This window comes from Odocoileus virginianus, chromosome 8 (assembly GCF_023699985.2).
Source record: "Odocoileus virginianus isolate 20LAN1187 ecotype Illinois chromosome 8, Ovbor_1.2, whole genome shotgun sequence".
Taxonomy (NCBI): Eukaryota; Metazoa; Chordata; class Mammalia; order Artiodactyla; family Cervidae; genus Odocoileus; species Odocoileus virginianus.
Window position 1 is genome coordinate 25,403,313 of NC_069681.1, and position 17,997 is coordinate 25,421,309.

Below are 17,997 nucleotides of genomic sequence, written 5' to 3' on the forward strand. Positions count from 1 at the left end.
TGCCAAGCACACACCAGGACTTCCCTGGTGTCCAGGCGATAAGAATCCGCCTGCCAATGCAGGAGACACAGGTTCAACCCCTGGTCTGGGAAGATCCCAAATAACACAGAGCAACTCATCTCGCACACCTAGAGCCCGTGTTCACAAGAGAAGACACCCCAGTGGGAAGCCTATACACCAAACCCCACTCGCCACAACTAGAGGAAGCCTGGACACAGCAACAAGACCCAGCACAGCCAAGAGCAAACAGACAAAACTAAAAAATAAAAATAAAGGACCCACGGGGGAACGAGTTAAAGTAGACTCCCTCCACAGGGGACGCCAGAACCACAGTCCTACAGAGCGGCTCCGCAGCCCACGGCTGCCACCCGGCCTGCCTGCTGCTCTCCCCTAGAGCGCGAGCACGCGTCAGTCACCCTGGAGCGTGGGGCAGACACCAGCGGCCGTGGACAGCAGACCCCGGCACCGCCCAGCTCGAGGACCAGGCAGTCTCTCTCAACGACCAGGGGAAACACCCAACACACACCAACCTAAATTGGGTCCAAAATTTGGGTCAAATTAGGTCAGAAATGCATATTCTGGCTAGAAAGTTATTTTTTTTTTAACATACTGAATGCAGATTTCACATCTAAATATGGTCTGAGAGGCCTCGGGATTTGTTTCACTTTGCAATTATTCACTGGGAACCTGTCCTCTCGCTAGTTCCCAGGACTCAGAGGAACTCCGCAGGGACACAAACTGCCTCAGGGCAAGAAAGGGGGGCACTTCGCCTCCCTCAAGACCAACAGGGAGAAGCCAGTCAGGAGGTGGGGGTCCCTTCCTCAAGATGAACAGGCATTTTCTTGATTTGCTTTTAAATGAAAACAGAGAAGTGACAACTAGAAGATATTCAAAGAAGTCTGTTTTACTGGACTTGGAAAAGGGGGGAAACGGAGTGAAAAAGGGGAATGAGATCAAAAGACAGGCACCTGAGAGGCTAGAATTCCCGTGGTCAGAGAAGCAGGCGGCCAAGTGTGTCAGGACTCTCCTCGTGAGCATGCAAAACGCAGCACCCGACAGCGGTCGTGCCCCTGCCCCACGGTCCCCCAGGCCGTCGCCCCTGCCCCACGGTCCCCCCGAGACCGTCCCCCCTGCCCTGCGGTCCCCCCCAGGCCATCCCCCCCTGCCCTGCGGTCCCCCTAGACTGTCCCCCCTGCCCCATGGTCCCCCTAGACTGTCCCCCCTGCCCCACGGTCCCCCCCAGACCGTCCCCCCTGCCCCACGGTCCCCCCAGGCTGTCCCCCCTGCTCCACAGTCTCCCCAGACCGTCCCCCCTGCCCCGCAGTACCCCCCAGACCGTCCCCCCTGCCCCATGGTCCCCCCCAGGCTGTCTCCCCTGCTCCACGGTTCCCCCCAGGCCATCCCCCCTGCCACACGGTCCCCCCCAGGCCGTCCCCCCCCCCATGGTCCCCCCCCCGCCTTCGCCCCTGCCCCACGGTCCCCCCCAGACCGTCCCCCCTGCCCCGCGGTCCCCCCCAGGCCATCCCCCCCTGCCCTGCGGTCCCCCTAGACTGTCCCCCTAGACTGTCCCCCCTGCCCCACAGTCCCCCCCAGACCGTCCCTCCTGCCCCCACAGTCCCCCAGGCCATCCCCCCTGCTCCACGGTCCCCCCAGGCCGTCCCCCACGCCCCACAGTCCCCCCCGGACCATCGCCCCTGCCCCACGTTCCCCCCAGGCTGTCCCCCCTGCCCCACGGTCCCCCCAGGCCGTCCCCCCTGCTCCACAGTCTCCCCAGACTGTCCCCCCTGCCCCGCAGTACCCCCCAGACCGTCCCCCCTGCCCCATGGTCCCCCCCAGGCTGTCTCCCCTGCTCCACGGTTCCCCCCAGGCCGTCCCCCCTGCCACACGGTCCCCCCCAGGCCGTCCCCCCTGCCCCATGGTCCCCCCCAAGCCATCCCCCCTGCTCCACGGTTCCCCCCAGGCCGTCCCCCCTGCCACACGGTCCCCCCCAGGCTGTCCCCCCTGCTCCACGGTCCCCCAAGACCGTTCCCCCTGCTCCACGGTCCCCTAGACCACCCCCGCTGCTCCACAGTCCCCCCTAGACTGTCCCCCCAGACCATCGCCCCTGCCCCGCAGTCCCCCTAGGCCGTACCCCTAGACCATTCCCCACTGCTCCACGGTCCCCTACAAGACCTGGATTCCACCCACCACCTCGGCAGTCATGGAAAGCCATGGCCCCCAGAGCTCCCACCTAGAGCCCAGCCAGCCGCCATGCTGTCAGGATCTGTGACGGGCCGGGGGCCTCTCTGCAGGGCTGAGAGGCAGGCAGCGGCAGTGACTCCACCGTGCTTGTGGTGGTCTGTCAGGCAGCTACAGAAACCGGTGAAAGCTGTGATTCTGGCTTGGCTGGTCCAGTCCAGGTGCAGCGTGCCCAGGAGGACGCAGCCAGTGGAGCCACAAGACCCAAGTTCAAACCCCAGCGCTCCCGCGCGGGGCTGTGACCTAAGACCTTGTCATCTGCTCCTCTGCAAAGCGGGGAAGAAAATGCCACCTTCTCTGCAGGGCACCTGGGAAGACTCAACAGAACAGCACAGGCAGAACCGCTCGGCACACACTCTACCCGACACGTCAGTCCTGCTCAACTCCAAGCTGCCGTGCGTCTCCAGCCTCTTCAATGATGGAGACTTCAAGGGTCCGACGTGGGTGCCACCTGCCTCATGAGGGGCTGAGCACTTCCAGTGCCGCCGATTCAGAGCCAGAGATGCTTTCAGTGAGAGAAGTACACTTCAGATTTTAAAGACTGAATGTGAAAAAACAAAGTAACATCAACAATATTTGCACATCAACTACACCTTGAAATAAGAACATTATGGGCACACTAGGTTAAAGACAATGTACTATTAAAAATGAATTCCATGTTTCTTTTGCATTTTTTAAACGTGGTTACTAGGAGATTTAAAATAACAGGTGTGGCTCGGTTTTATTTCTATCGAATGGCGCTGATACTGATGGAAGACGCCAAAGACCTGGCGGGAAGGGAAGCCCAGGCCTCCGCGTGGGACGCAGCCTGCATGCAGAGGGGACCAGCTCACTGGCAGGACAGCTGGCCAGGCTCTGCAGCGTGACACAGAGCATGCGGGAAAAACTAAACAGAATCGTAATGTCAGAGGAGGATGTAACATCTCTGCTTATAAGCACCTACAAGATGGTCAGAAACAGTTATTCATCTCACCTACCAAATGACTTTTTTTTTTCTTTTTTCCCCAAATGACTTTTTAATTACTCACTGTCTCTCAACTTCTTTAAAAGGCAAGTTCTGGCAAAAACATGAATGACTTGACTTCAAGAGTTTATTTGGTAAGTCAGTCAATAAACACTATGTCATTACCTACCACTTCCAGCTCACCATGGAGTCAGGGGAAGAGATGACTAGCTACGACGACAGACTGTGTGACCCCAAACACACCTGCAGTGCAAAGCGACAGCACACAGCTTAACCATCCATCCGTCTGAATCTAAGTCAAAGGTGGTGGTAACACCTGGGTGGGGCATCTCATTCCCAGGGAAAGAACTATACACTTCTGTCTTTGTTTCAATTAATTCTGAAGCCTACATCAACAAGTTTCAAGTTTTCACACAAGTGTGTTTTAGTTCTTTCAACAGTATTTTTAAATAGTTTTGGACAAAATCTCAATCACAACCTTGCTAAATGTCTAGACGAGAACTGGACATGAGGACAAAGAAGTTTAATAAAGGAATCTGCCCTCCAGAAATACACAAGGAAGATGAGGATTTCAGAAAGACGTAAGGTGCTTTCTTTCCCCACCTCATCAGCTCATCAGCCCAGCCGATGACAACCCTGGAGGGCCCTACTGACGCCTTTCCTTTCTCTCTGTAGGGAGAAAGTCAAAGCTCCGCCACTCACACAGCAGGAAACGGGCACCCTGGCACACAGTCTCCAAACTCACTTCCAGCCAGAGCGCCCCCTTTACAGAGTGGCCCCAGAACACCCCTGGCCAGCACCAGGCCAGAAGCTACTTGTGAGAGAGATGAAAGACAGCACCACAAATGTCTGAGGCTCTCAACTTCTACTTCCTACTCCAGCAGCTTTTCTTTCACATCCTCCTTTCCAGGTCCAGTGCAGGAAATCTCAAGTACATCACATCGGCTTCAGTTTACCATTTACCCAGAAAGGCAGGCACAGCAGGTGATGTAAGAACACTAGAATGTCCACCCCAGGAGGGTTCCATTAGCCTGAAGGCAAGAGAAACGACAGGTAGCAGGAAGGAGCCACTGGACTACAGAGGCACGTGCTCTCACACACACTGCTGATGGCAAGGCAAAGGGACAAGACGTCTCTGGAGACACTCTGGCAGAGGTGCTCAAAGCCTGCAAAAGCCCCACCTCCGCCCTAATGCACGGCCACATCAGGCACCACCTCCTTCGAAGGCGATTAGAGACAAGGGATCCTGTGCAGCGACGGGCATCAAAGGTCACTGCTGACAGCAAGAAAGGCTCGAAACAACCCCTACACCCAAAACCGAGGAGGAGCACCACAAACTGTTAGAACGCCGTCAAAAACAACACGACAGACGTTTCACACAACAGCCACTGTGGCAAGTTAGAGGACATTTTAAAACATCATGTATATCATGATGTCATGGATATTTTAAAAGCATATTTATATGCAAAGGGGGGAAAGGCTGAAAAATATACACTAAATTTCACACTGGTTATCTCTGCTGCTGCTTCTAAGTTGCTTCAGTCGTGTCCAACTCTGTGCGACCCCACAGACGGCAGCCCACCAGGCTCTGCCGTCCCTGGGATTCTCCAGGCAAGAATACTGGAGTGGGGTGCCATTGCCTTCTCTGCTGGTTATCTCTAGATGGCATCATTATATAATTATTTTCCTCTTACATTTCTCCATTTCTTGAATTTTATATAACTGAATATGGATTATGGGGTAAAGTATTTTTTTAAATGCCTACCAGCATTGTTCAAACTACAAGAAAATGATAATAATAACAGCTACTCTCTGCTTAGCACATAATATACATGAGGTGCTGTTCTAAGTGCTAAGCACTAATTCATTCAATCCCACGACAAGGACAAAGGACCTGGACCCTGGTGACATGAGACACACTCGGTTTCCTGTAAAATATCACTCCTTGAAGCAGCCAGCTGCCACTGAGGGTGACACAGGTAGACAGGGCTAAGAAAGTAACGACTCGGTTAACAGATACAAACCTGTTAACAGGTAAGAAGTAAGACAACAAAGTCAGCACAGACCCACAGCTGTGTCTACCCTTCACCCTGTGAAACCAACACCAGAGTCAACATGCCACCCAAACAGTCATACAGAGTGAGGTCAGAACACGTCCCCGAGTGGTCCCACCGCCAGGGACCGGTTTCCTTTTGGTTTCAGGCACTCGTGAGCATCCAGGGCGTTACTCCCCGACATCCCCCTGCCCCTTCCGGCTCGGCCGTGGTCACTCCAGATAGGCGACGGTCTGCAGCTGCGGACGGTTCACTCACCACGCAGAGGCGTGCACAGCGAGGGGTGCTGCGTCCCTAACCTTCACCACCTGCTCCTCCAGGAGGCTGCAGCGGCGCCAAGCACCTCCTGTAGGGCCAACGCCAGCCCCGCGCCCCAGCTCCCCGCCGCCGGTCCCCCCAGGGGCCCACACAGCCCTGCCAGCCTTTCTGTTTACGTCCAGAACCCGGACGCTCATACCCGCCCCACTGCCCAGCACCTGCGGAGCCACCACCTCTGCAGAGTTCCTTCACAAGGCCGACAGCAGCCCGGCAGTGAGCACTCACGGGGTTAGCAGCGAGAACCGATGTCAGACTGCGCCTCCTTCCTAGAGAGGAGGGCTGGGCCAACTCATCGGACTAAGGAGTGAACTAAGGCAACACGCGCACGTCCTTAAGGAGGCCAAACCACAGAAGGCAGCATGCTGCCGAGAGCGGCGATCAAGCGCCAGGTGGAGACGGGGAAGCCACACACAGGACGGGGTCAGCACGAGCAACATTCTCACGACGACCAGGACAAGTGCTGTCCTTCCACAGGCACCAGGTGAACGAGGGCTTCCAGACACAACATTCTCGAGCTGGAGACACTCACGGTGCCTGGCCCCTTTCATCAGCAAACTCGACTTTCCAGTAAAGTTCCAACTTTCATTATCAAGGCATACATAATTCTAAATAGCATTACTTTACATGCTTATTACACTATTAGAAACATGAGGAAAAAAATCTAAATTCTTATCAAATTCCACACATTTGACTTTTTTTGTTTCCTTCAATAAAGATGCTTACTGGGTAGCAAAAAAAAATCGTAAGCAAAATGAAAAGATCAAAGTCACATAGGCTGTTTTGTTAAGTATGATTTTCCAATAAATTTTTACATTTTCCAAATTTCAAAATGTTTTCTAACCTAAAACCTAAATTGTTTTTCAAAGCTTAACAATAAATGCAAACTGTACACCAGTCCTTTAAAATTAAAACTCCGTTCATGATCAGACCCACTCACTGAGGGATAATACTTGATTTTCACACTGTATTAAGACGTGTACGCAAGAAAATAACTGATAAAGTGATTACGATGTTCCATTCCTCTTTTCCTTTAAGAAATCTGTGAATAATTTATAACCGTGGTAAACAAGAAAATACATATACCAAAAATAAGCAGTCTCTTACAAACACACTTGAGTCTAAACCTCTGGAAAAAAGCACCTTGACCCTTTACATAAAGAAAATGCTAATCTAGAATTCAAGCTATCAATTTTGGGTTTCACATTTGTAATTTCAAAAGCTTCTTGTCAATCTCTCTTCCAGGATTTTGCGAAAACAAAGCACATGGAGCTACAGGTATTTCAAAAGAACAAAGCCTTTCTCTGCTCACTCCCTTTCACATGTTTTTCTTTAAAATCCCTGGGAAACGGCCACACTTGTGTTGCATGTGTGAGGCTGTCTTTCAGAAAGCAAGCCTGTCCCTTCACATCACGGATGAGAACAAGTCTGGAAGTCCACCTTGAGTCCATACCACACAGAGTTCCTTTCTCAGATGCTTATAAACAGTGTATGGGCTTTCTGATCTGCTTTATTATTATTATTACCTCTCATTTAATTGAAAGTTTTAAGTACAACTTATAATTGAGCTTGAAAGAATGTTAACTAAACTTGTCTCTATATTAAATTTACTAGAAGAGATATTCTTAAAAATTTGCACAAAATAAGTCAAAATTGATTTTTGTACATAAAGTGAAACATCTGATACCAACTACAACTTCAAGGTCAACCAATCACAAGCATTTATGGAAATGCCAAGCACTGTTCTAGATGCTTAGGATGCATTAGTGAACAAAGTCTCTTCTAAAACATCTTTAAATAAGCTCTTAATTTTAAAAAACAGTAGCTATATAAATTTCAACAGTAACCTTTGGAAAACTAAGAATGGGTTTTCTTGGTTTTTTTTTTTTAATTCAACTTTCTTTGAAACAATTCTTTCCTTAAAACCAAAACACCTGAATAGTTTGGAAAGGATAATAAAATTCCACAACAACCAAGAAAAAGAAAAAACTGCCACAAACATTCATTATCACAGCCTGACAGGGGACTTCGATGAAAAATGACCAAGCTCACCCAGCAAAGCAAAGGACCCTTCTGAAACAATGTCTCTCCCACTCCTGAACTGCCAACATCTCTGCTCCGGAATCGCCTGAGTCTGATTTCCTCACAGATACGAAACCCTATCAACTTAGTGTTGATAAAAAACAGTACCAACAGATAAGCTTTCCGTAGAATCTTCCTCAGATTTGACGGCTTCCAGATTTACTTCCCAAGAAACCGAAGAGGCTGCCCTTTCAGGATGAGAACCCACCGCGGTTCCTTTGAAGATGCTTTCATACGCTGCTGCCTTAGGAGCTTGGCAGAATTCACCTCAGCACTCAGATCAGGAAACAGAGGCAGAGAGTGCTAAAGCCACACGGAGAAGACGCAAGATTTAAACCCCTAACAGACACAAAGCAGCCGCATTTCTGATCTAAAGCACCACCCCAGGATTGGGGGGGGGGGGTACCCACATACGGGAAAAAGGAGTTTCCACGGAGACGCCGCTGAAAGACTGTACTTAGCGTAGAGACAAAATCCTAAGCAACGTGGAAACGACATCCCCGCCCAGAAGGCTCCCCGCGACGCAGCTTAACGTCTCTAACCTAAACGTCCAGTCAGAATGAGAGCCAGCTGACCTACAGCCCAAGGGAGACTAGGAGCGCATCGAGGAGGACGAGGGGCCCGTTTTCTTTCTCCGGGCCCAGCCTGACACCTGCCTGGGCTTCGCGAGCCCGCATGCGGGGCCTCCGAGCATCCCCAGGGCAGAGAGGAGGCTGAGCCAGGGACCAAGGAACCCAAGAGCGCCCCTGAGGAACGAGCGCTTGTCACCGGCACCGCGAACCAGCAGAGCCCCTCTCCCCGTCGCGGAGGGCGAGACGCGGGGCTCGTCCCCGCCCCGACACCGCGCTCGCCCCTGGGCGCCGCGCGCCAGCGCTCCGCGCCCCGGCCTCACCTCCAGCCGCAGGGACGCCCCGCAGCCTCGCAGGAACTCGCGGATGTTGCTCAGGCACTCGCCCTCGCTCCGGGGCTCCGGGAAGACCTGCAACAGAGAGCACAGGCGCTGAGCGCGGCGCGCAGGCCGCGGGCGCGCCGCGAGGCGAGCCCGCCGCGGCCCCCGCGGGCGCGCCCGCCCCTCACGCAACCAGGCCGGGCGGCCCTGGCGGCCCGGCGCGACCCTGGCCGCCCCGCCGCCGCCCGCGCGCCCGGCCGCCGCCTCTCCTCACCCTTTTTCCTTCCTCCCGGCTGCACCAATCTCCTCAGGCCCCTTCCCTCACCAGGAAGTGGAGCGGCGGCGGAAGTGACGTCTTCAGACCGCGCCCCGGCCAGCCCCCCCCCGCACGCGACCTCTTCCGGTCTCCGCCTCGCTGGCGCGGCCTCCTCGCCTGGCTCCTGGCCCTCAGCTTCCGATTCAGCCCACCTGACGCGGGCCAGGCGCGGACTCCTCCGTCCCCGAAAGCTAGCGCTTTTCCCCGACGCGGTCCCGCAGACGCAGCCCGCCCACCCAGCGGGGACCCGGGAAAGCTTGGCCTCCGCCGCTTCAAACAACAACGAAGGGGCTGGCGAGAACCTGTTTTTTCTTCAGTTCTTCCCCGCCGCCGGCTCGAGGGGGCGGGGGGGGGGGGGGGGGCTAGAATTCTAATAGGTGATTTAAACTAATTAACAACGTAAATTATGCATGTTGGGATTAAAACGGAATGTTTTCTCCTAAATATGGACCATGTGCTTCATCAATGATTAACCAAAATAGCCTGTTACTCGTCAGCGCGAAGGCTGCTGAAGACAAATGGTGGAAACTGCAGCCTCCATCCCAGGAGAGGAGCGGTGAGGGCTCACGCAGACAGACCTGTGCTTGGTCCAAGGCAGAGCTGTACAAACCTTCTGTGCTTGGTCCAAGGCAGAGCTGTAAAGGCCACCGCCACGCGGGTAAGGAGTTACTAACAACCTGCCACGGCAAGAAACGAAGGAAACCAAGAACAGCACCAATTACACAGAACAATCAAGGGAGAAGCCTGAGACTTCAGAAGAGCTTTTTGTTGTTCTGAACTACACATGAAGGCTTTTTACACTGAAGTGTCATCGGGAATTCGAGCATTCAGGACATTCAAGACATTTTTGTCCTTCTGTCCTCTAGTGTGAAATCTCGACATTCCATCAGGCCTCTCTCAGGAATACTGTGGTTTCATGTCAAAGTGCTTAGGGCTTCTAAAATTACAAAAGAAAACCAGGGTGTTAAGCAGTGCAAAGATGGAGGAAATGAGACTTTTTTTCCCCCTAAAGTTTAAAAATTCCTAGAGAAGTGCCAACATGTTTGCCTTCAAATACTGAACAGATCTGTTTTTTCCAGTGGAACAGCAAAACCAAAGCTGCCTTCTAGTCCCATCTACTCCTTCCTCACACTCCCTCACACAGTCAGTCCTCATTCATGGATTCCGTATTTGCAAATTGGCCTACTCGATAAAATTTATGTGTAGCCACAAAATCCGTTATTTGCAGCACTTTCTCAGCCATTTATAAATGTGCAAAGCAGCAAGGAATTTGAATTTCCTTATGCACACGTTCCCAGCTGAATGTGAATAAGGTCATGCTGTGCCATCTTACATTGGCTCTTAATGGAAGCAAATGTCCTTTCTGCTATCTACTGGTACGACGTTTTTCACTTTTTTTTTTTCTTGGTGATTTCACTATTTTAAATGGCCCCCAAGCGTAGTGCTAAAGAACTGTCCAGTGTTACTAAGCACAAGAAGGTTGTGATGTGCCTTACAGAGAAAATACGTGTGATAGATAAACTTCATTCAGGCCTGAGTTATAGCGCTAGGGGCCCCAAAGTCAACATTAATGAGTCAATACAGTACATGTAGAAAAAGGAAGAAGATATTCGGAGATTACATGAAGCCATTCTGGAAAGTGTTTAAGTAACCTTTATAGTGTGTGATGCAGCTGTGGGAAAGATGGAAAAGCAACTAAATTTGTGGGTTCATGAGATGACAAGCAATAAAAAGAGCATAGTAGACAGCATTGTCGTGAGGCTGAAAGCCAAAGAAATGTACAGTCATCTTACCCAGGGCCAAGACAGTATTAAACCCTTCTCAGCTAGTGCAGGTTGGCTTGCACAATTCAAAAGGTGATACCACATGAAAAATGTTAGAGTTGCAGACAAGCCAGGTTCTACAGGTCGGGAGGCAGCAGAAGGGTTTAGAAAATAACTGCTAAGTGTTATGTATTAATAGGGTTATACAGAAGAGCAGGTTTTCAGTGCTGATGAAACTGGCTTATTTTACAAGAATGCTGGCAAGTGAACCCGTGCAATGCAAATGGCCCCCACGGCTCCCGGCCTTAAATCAAAGACTGGGTAACCTTGCTATTAGGTGCAGTCGCCAAGGGTGATTTTAAGAGAAAACCCCTCATGGTACACAGAGCATAAGACCCACGAGCATTCAGAGGGAAAACCTTGAACCATACGCCAGTCCATTGGAGATGGAACAAAAAAGCACAGATGGCATCTGAAATGTTTCTGGGAAGTTTGCACAACTGCTTCCCAGAAGCTGAACGCTATCTCCATGGCAAAAACCTTGCCTTCACGGTTTTATTAATCTTGGATAACACCCCAGTTCATTGTTGTTAGGAGCTCAAAAATGCCCACCCTGACATAGAAGTTGTCCTCATGCCCCCAAACATGGCATCTCCCATCTAAGCCCTCAATCAGGGCATGATAAAAGCTTTCAAGGCACTTTATGCCAGGGAGCTTTAAGCCAGGCTTTAGAGGTTCTCAGCACCAACAAGGAGACCACCATACTGGAGTACTGGAAGTCAGTCACCATACACAACATTATTGATCATATCAGCACAGCCTGGGACAGCATCAAACAGGCTACCATCAGCAATTGTTGGGGAAGCATTTGGCCAAACTGAAAAATTTTGGAGGTTTTGAAGATGTCACAGAAAAAACGAAGAATAGTGTCAAAAACATAATGCATATTGCACAACAAATGAGTGGAGAGGGTTTCCATAACATGAAGGCAGGCAAGGCAACAGGGAGGAAATTTGGGGAGAAACAATGGCAGAACCTACCAACCAAGACTCAGATGAGATGGCAGAATAAGGTGTCGAATTCAGCAATAAGGATGGCAGTGCAAGTCAGCCTGAGACTGCAAGAATCGCCCCTCTTACAGCAGCCAAGGTGGTGGAACGGCCTTCAGCCTTGGAAGAAGTTTTCAATGACGTGGAAAATGGGGCCCCTGTGCCCAAATGCAGCCCCACATTTAAGCACCTTGCCTCAACTGCATTCATCTCTTACGCCAAAACACATGAAGATAGGAGGCAAAAAGCCAAGTGGACAAAGTGAAAGCAATTATTTCAAGTCAGATTGGGAGGGAAAGTTGTTGACACCATCACCAACCTGTAAAGGCCAAACTCCTGCGGCAGGGCTGCCAGGCCACCCTCCTTGATGTCTTCCTCTCCCGCCCAGGGAACTTCACCCCTTTCCTTCAGTTTCCAGTGAAGTAAAAAGAAGTCGTGTCCGACTCTTTGTGACCCCATAGTCCATGGAATTCTCCAGGCCAGAATACTAGAGTGGGTAGCTGTTCCCTTCTCCAAGGGATCTTCCCAACCCAGGGATAGAACCCAGGTCTCCCGCAGTGCAGGCGGATTCTTTACCAGCTGAGCCACCAGGGACAAGTTTCCAAGGGGCACGCCAACATTGAGGGGTGTCACCACACCGTGCACTGCCCTGCCACATGTCACACAGCTCCACCAACAGTGAGGTAGTTTCTGTACGTTTTTAAACGCTTAATCTTCAGTTAACACTTTTGGAGGTTTTCTTTCTTGTGTTACACTGTACTGTCCAGTATACAGTATGCATGTGTGTGTGTGTGAGAGCAGTGGACATGTGTACTTTTTAGAACAGTCACCCGATGGTGACTACATTACATAATGCTGTCATTGAAATAGTGTTTTCTTATGAAGATACACGCATGTTAATTATTTGTAAATATACAAATATATGTTTATGAGCCATCTTTAAACAGAAACATACCCAAAATAAGATTATGTATTGATTAGTTGACCAAATGTCATGACCACCGTCTCAAAGGAAACTAACCCTGTATTTCTCCAGGAACGGTGGTTCAGTTACTGCTAATTCAGTGGTCACGGGGCCCTTGTAGAATGCAGTTACCACAAATAACAACAATTGCCTCAACATTTAAAACTATTAATCTATCAGGATGTTACGAATTCTCTACGAGTTCACAAATGATGGCAACATACTACAGTTTTCAATAAAAAAATTACAAAATGCTAATTATTATTTGACAATGTACATCTTAAGGCAGTGTTTTTTAAATGTTTAATCTTCAGTTAATGCTGTTTTTGAGGTTTTCTTTCTTGTGTTACACTATACTGTCCAGTAGACAGTATGCACCCGCGTGTGTGTGTGTGAGCACTGGACGTGTGTACTTTTTAAAACAGTCACCCTATGGTGACTACATTACATAATGCTGTCATTGAAATAGTGTTTTCTTATGGAGAAGGTTTTTTTAAATGAGTTCATTTGCCCATGGATGAGCACTTACTGCTGGAAAGAGATATGGACCAGCACCAGTTCTATTCCCATCTTGGGGTTTTTTATGCAAACACTGAGAAACCTTGTTCATAAATTAAGTGCATGGAAATGGATGGAGTTTTATTAGGATGTAACTTGATTCTGTGAAACCTGAGTTACATAGCCAAAGTCCTGATACAATCTGTCACAAATAAAAACTTTGCATCATCAGCTAACACTTGACTGGGGTCTCCTTCAACTTCTCTGAAAGCTAAGTACAACCCTGAGCTGAGTCTGCAGTCATCAGTCACACCCCTCCCAGCACCGGGGCCTCTGTGACCCAGCCAGGAAGCCCTCCTCCTAGCAGCGCGCACCCTGGGGACACACCAGGGTGGAGTGTGAGGGGGCCGCAGTTGTGAAAGCGGAGGGACAGCTGGGCCAGCACCGGGCTCTCCTCGCACACAGGCAGCTTCCCAGCTCATCAGAGTCGAGCGCAGGTGCAAGCTGAGGACCTAGAACCGGAGATGTGATGGTGGTGGTTTAGTTGTCGTGTCTGACTCGTTGTAACCCCATGGGCTGTAGCCCACAGGTTCTGCTGTCCGTGGAATTCTCCAGGCAAGAATACTGGGGTGGGTTGCCATTTCCTTCTCCATGATGATAAAAAAGGCAATACTTAAAAGCGCCCCCCCCACCTGATATTTTGCTGAAGAAGCTGTATGAATGGTAAGTGAGCACATGAAAAAGTGTGGCGCGTCCTTAGGCAGGGGGGAAATGCAATTAAACCCACAGATGACACTCTCCACCCGGCAGACTAGTGAGCTGGAAAAGGCTGGCAGTCTCATGAACTGAAGACGGGGAGCAGTAGGAGCCCCACGCCTGTCGGTGGGGTGCTCGGGGAACCACGGTGTCTCTCAGAGTCAGACACGCCTTAGCCCCAGCAGTTCCTACCCGAGGCATTTACCCAAGCAGGATGGAAACACGTGCTCCACAAGCCACGTTCGAGAATGTTCACAGCAGCTTTATTTGCAGCCACCCGAAGGCAGGCTCCCCTGGGTGCATCCCCCGAGGTGTCCAGAGAGGCGATACAACAGCTGCCCTGAGCATTTTCTAGCAATCCTCTCCCGAACCTCCCACCACGACAAACTCCAGGCTTTTCCGCCAAAAGCTGTAATCCGGCAGAGGCATAGACAGTCCCAAAAGTATTGTGATTTCCCTTTGAAATACTGCTTTTATAGTCTGTATATGATAAGGGGCGTGTCTGATGTTCTGAGAATCTGCTACAAACTAGATCCCAAGGCAGCATTGAGGTGAGAGGTCAGACCTCAGCAACAGCTCCTGGGCTTCCGCCTCCCCAGCTTCTTCCCACCACCCACCCCACGCCCAGCACAGCCAGCTCCTCCCGCAGCGCCTTCCCTCCAACTCTGAAGGTGTCCAGAGTCTTAGTTTCCAAAACTGCCACCAGGAAGAACAGGCCGTCCTACCAGCAAGGAATTGCACGGGCTTCAGCTAAGACGGAAAGCGCAAGAAACTAACAGCTGGGAGACACCCAGCTGCCGGGGACCCTGGTCCCCAGGAGGGGTGGCTTCCTGGGGCGCCTCCACGGCCTCCTCCCTGCCCCCACTTTGCAAATAGTCTCTTCGTCAAATACTCTTCAACCATCTGTTTAGCGTCATCTGTTTCTCGCTGGGACCCTAACCCCAGTGAGCCTCCTGGTGGTACAAACGGAGCGCGGTGTCACAGCGAAAGACAAGGAACCATTTAGGGAAGGAGTAAGTCAACCACAGCCCTGCCGCAGAACAGCGCGCCGGCCCCCCGCGCTGCTTTCAGAAAGAGGCGGCTTTACACCCTGACCTGTCACAGCCCCCTGCTCACAGGACAGTCCTCCTGGGCGGACACGCTGCCTCTGTGCTCAGAGGAAAGAGCAGGGTGTGCAGAGACGCGTGGCCTGTCTGGAGGCACGCGGCCGGTAACAGCGGCTGCCGCCCAGGTGGGGAGGGGGGCCCAGAGGACTGAGGTGGGGCCTGCTTGTCATGCTGTACGTTTCCGTACCCTTTCAGTTCTGTCCCACACGCAAGTATTATTAAATAAACACATTTTTTAAAAGAAGAACACTCCAGTCTTCATTCCTCGACAGGTAAAGTGGCCCTCCAATTAAAAAACAGCTCTCAGAGAGCCCAGCTGTCAGTGCATTGGGGTCCTTATAAAGCAGATCTCGACCCGCCCTGCCAAAATGCAAGGCGATGCTTACCCCACCCAGAAGTCAAATGGGCACTGAAGGGCTCGTCTAACTGTAGCGACCCGGCAGCCGTTGCTTCATTCTGCCTAGAGTGTGCTGTCTCCTGCTCAGGGGCTATGCTCATTCTGCACCCGGAGAGGCTGAGGGGTGGGAAAACAGGTCAGCGGAGCGCAGCAGGAGGCCGCAGGGCCTTCCCGCAGTCCCGCAGACACAGTGAGGCCACCGCAGCGCCTGGGACCCGGCAGCGGGTTCCAGGAGCAATCAGCTCCCAGGGCACACAGCCTGGCGTCACAGGTCATCTACGGGGAGCCACCGAAGCCTTTGATGGAGCACGTTTTGCTCTGCTTCCCTTCAACACAGCCCTACTCCTGGGGGGATGCTACGGTCATCTGAGGGGCTGGCCGAGCCCGGAGGGCAGTCAGAAATGGAAATGCACCAAGCACAGCCTCCCCAGACGTGAGGGGTGCCAGGTGGGGGCCGGCAAGACTGCACAGCCTAAATTAGCTCGGGTGTCCCCTGAGGCTCGCTTCCCACAGACTCCAAAAGCACATTTCAAGTCTCTGAGAGATGGTGGCGACCATCCCAAATGCATACCAATGCCAAAAATGGATTTTTAAAAATGTGAGCACAGACATTCTCCAGATAACCCGGGCTAAGCTTCTCCACCGCAGCTGTATTTTACCCTCACGGGAGCGTCAGATCAACAGGCGGATGTGCAGTTACTGTCAAATGAGACCAATCTGAAAACCAGCATGCCACCCGCCGCGTGTGGCTGTGACCCACACAGTGTCGCGGAGGTGTGCAGCTGGGCCACCGTACCGCCTCATTCCTTCCTGACGCAGGAAGACAGGAGCCCAAGCTCACAAGGGCTTCCCAGGTGGTACAGTGGTAAAGAAGCTGCCTGTGACGCAGGAGACGTGGATTCAATCCCTGGACCAGGAAGAGCCCCTGGAGAAGGAAATGGCAAGCTGCTCCAGCAGGCTTGCCTGGGAACGCCCCTGGACAGAGAAGCCTGGTGGGTTACACAGTCCATGGGGTCACGAGGAGTCGGACACGACTGAGCACAAAGCTCACAAGACAACTTATCTAGGCCTTACACTCAGACTTGTCTTAACTCTAAAGTCTCACCCGTTCACATGGAACAAGCATCCTTGTTCTTCCCCTCTCACTCTTCTGCTTTCAACCCAATAGAAACATGCATTTTGGACCATAAAGAAAGCTGAGCATTGAAGAATTGATGCTTTTGAACTGTGGTGTTGGAGAAGACTCTTGAGAGTCCCTTGGACTACCAGGAGATCCAACCAGTCCATCCTAAAGGGAAATCAGTCCTGAATGTTCATTAGAAGGACTGATGCTGAGGCTGAAACGCCAATTCTTTTGGCCACCTGATGCGAAGAACTGACTCATTGGAAAAGACCGTAATGCTGGGAAACATTGAAGGTGGTAGGAGAAGGGGACGGCAGAGGATGAGGTGGTTGGATGGCATCACCAACTCGATGGACATGAGTCCGAATAAACTCTGGGAGTTGGTGATGGACAGGGAGGCCTGGCGTGTTGCAGTCCATGGGGTCGCAGAGAGTCGGACACGACTGAGCGACTGAACTGGACTGAAACCAGAGCCAATGCTGACTTCCTTCAGCTCCGTCTGTGCACTGTCTGGTGCTTCCTATTGGTTTCCTCTCCCACTGCACACACTTCAGAACGGCTGGCCACGCCTGTGCCCACGGGTGAAGAGCCCATGCAGAAGCTGTGGCCCCCGAGGGGAAGGTGCCGTGTACCTCCCAGTGTCCACGCAGCAGCTGGGGCTGAGAGTCCGTCTCACTGTTCATACCGTTCGCTGCACCCAGGGTAGGCGAGGTGCGAGCGGGGAAGCCGGAAGAAAACTCGAGGAGCCCCGGGGAACTGCAGACAGGCTCGTTCTCCCCTGACAGCAGACAAGCCGTGTTCTCCCGGAGTTGACCCAGCAGCCACAGCCGCAACACGGCCACGACATGGGCCAGGACGTGGACCGTAACACAACCCCCAGGGCACTTCAGGTGGAGCTTACGTGTGTTTACAGAAGACACGTGGCCCGCGGCCAAGCGGGTACATCATGACGCGCACGCGCAGTGCTGTCAGGACGCCCAGCTGCCACATAACCACGTATCTACAACACGTGGCGCGAGAGAGCCTGACCGCCGCCCTCTTGGCTAATTTGCTCTCTCCCTACAGAGTCCCCGGAGAAGGCAATGGCACCCCACTCCAGTGCTCTTGCCTGGAAAATCCCATGGATGGAGGAGCCTGGTGGGCTGCAGTTCACGGGGTTGCGAAGAGTCGGACACAACTGAGCCACTTCACTTTCACTTTTCACTTTCAGGCATTGCAGAAGGAAATGGCAACCCACTTCAGTGCTCTTGCCTGGAGACTCCCAGGGACGGGGGAGCCTGGTGGGCTGCCACCATGGGGTCGCACAGAGTCGGACACGACTGAAGCGACTTAGCAGCAGCGGCAGCTACAGCGTCCCAAGACGGAAGCCGGCCCCCAGGAGCAGAGCTGTCTGCTGTCTGAACGGGGGGCTGGGGGCGGCAGTTCTCACAGGTCTGCTCTTTGCCTCACGGACAACCCAGCCTCCTTCCTTCGACCGGGATGC

At 52.1% G+C, this 17,997-nt stretch overlaps 1 protein-coding gene across 3 annotated transcripts in view; it reads right to left on the reverse strand.

Moving 5' to 3' along the window:
• Positions 1 to 17,997, reverse strand: part of ARHGEF7 (Rho guanine nucleotide exchange factor 7) — a 107,407-nt gene that overhangs the window by 69,239 nt on the left and 20,171 nt on the right. For 2 of the 3 annotated variants that reach the window (XM_070471399.1, XM_070471397.1), the window contains exon 2: positions 8,546 to 8,632. The exons of the other annotated variant lie outside the window; for it this stretch is intronic. In XM_070471399.1, the coding sequence (XP_070327500.1) occupies positions 8,546 to 8,632 (87 nt within the window). The remainder of the gene's footprint in view (positions 1 to 8,545; positions 8,633 to 17,997) is intronic. 3 annotated transcript variants of the gene reach the window in all.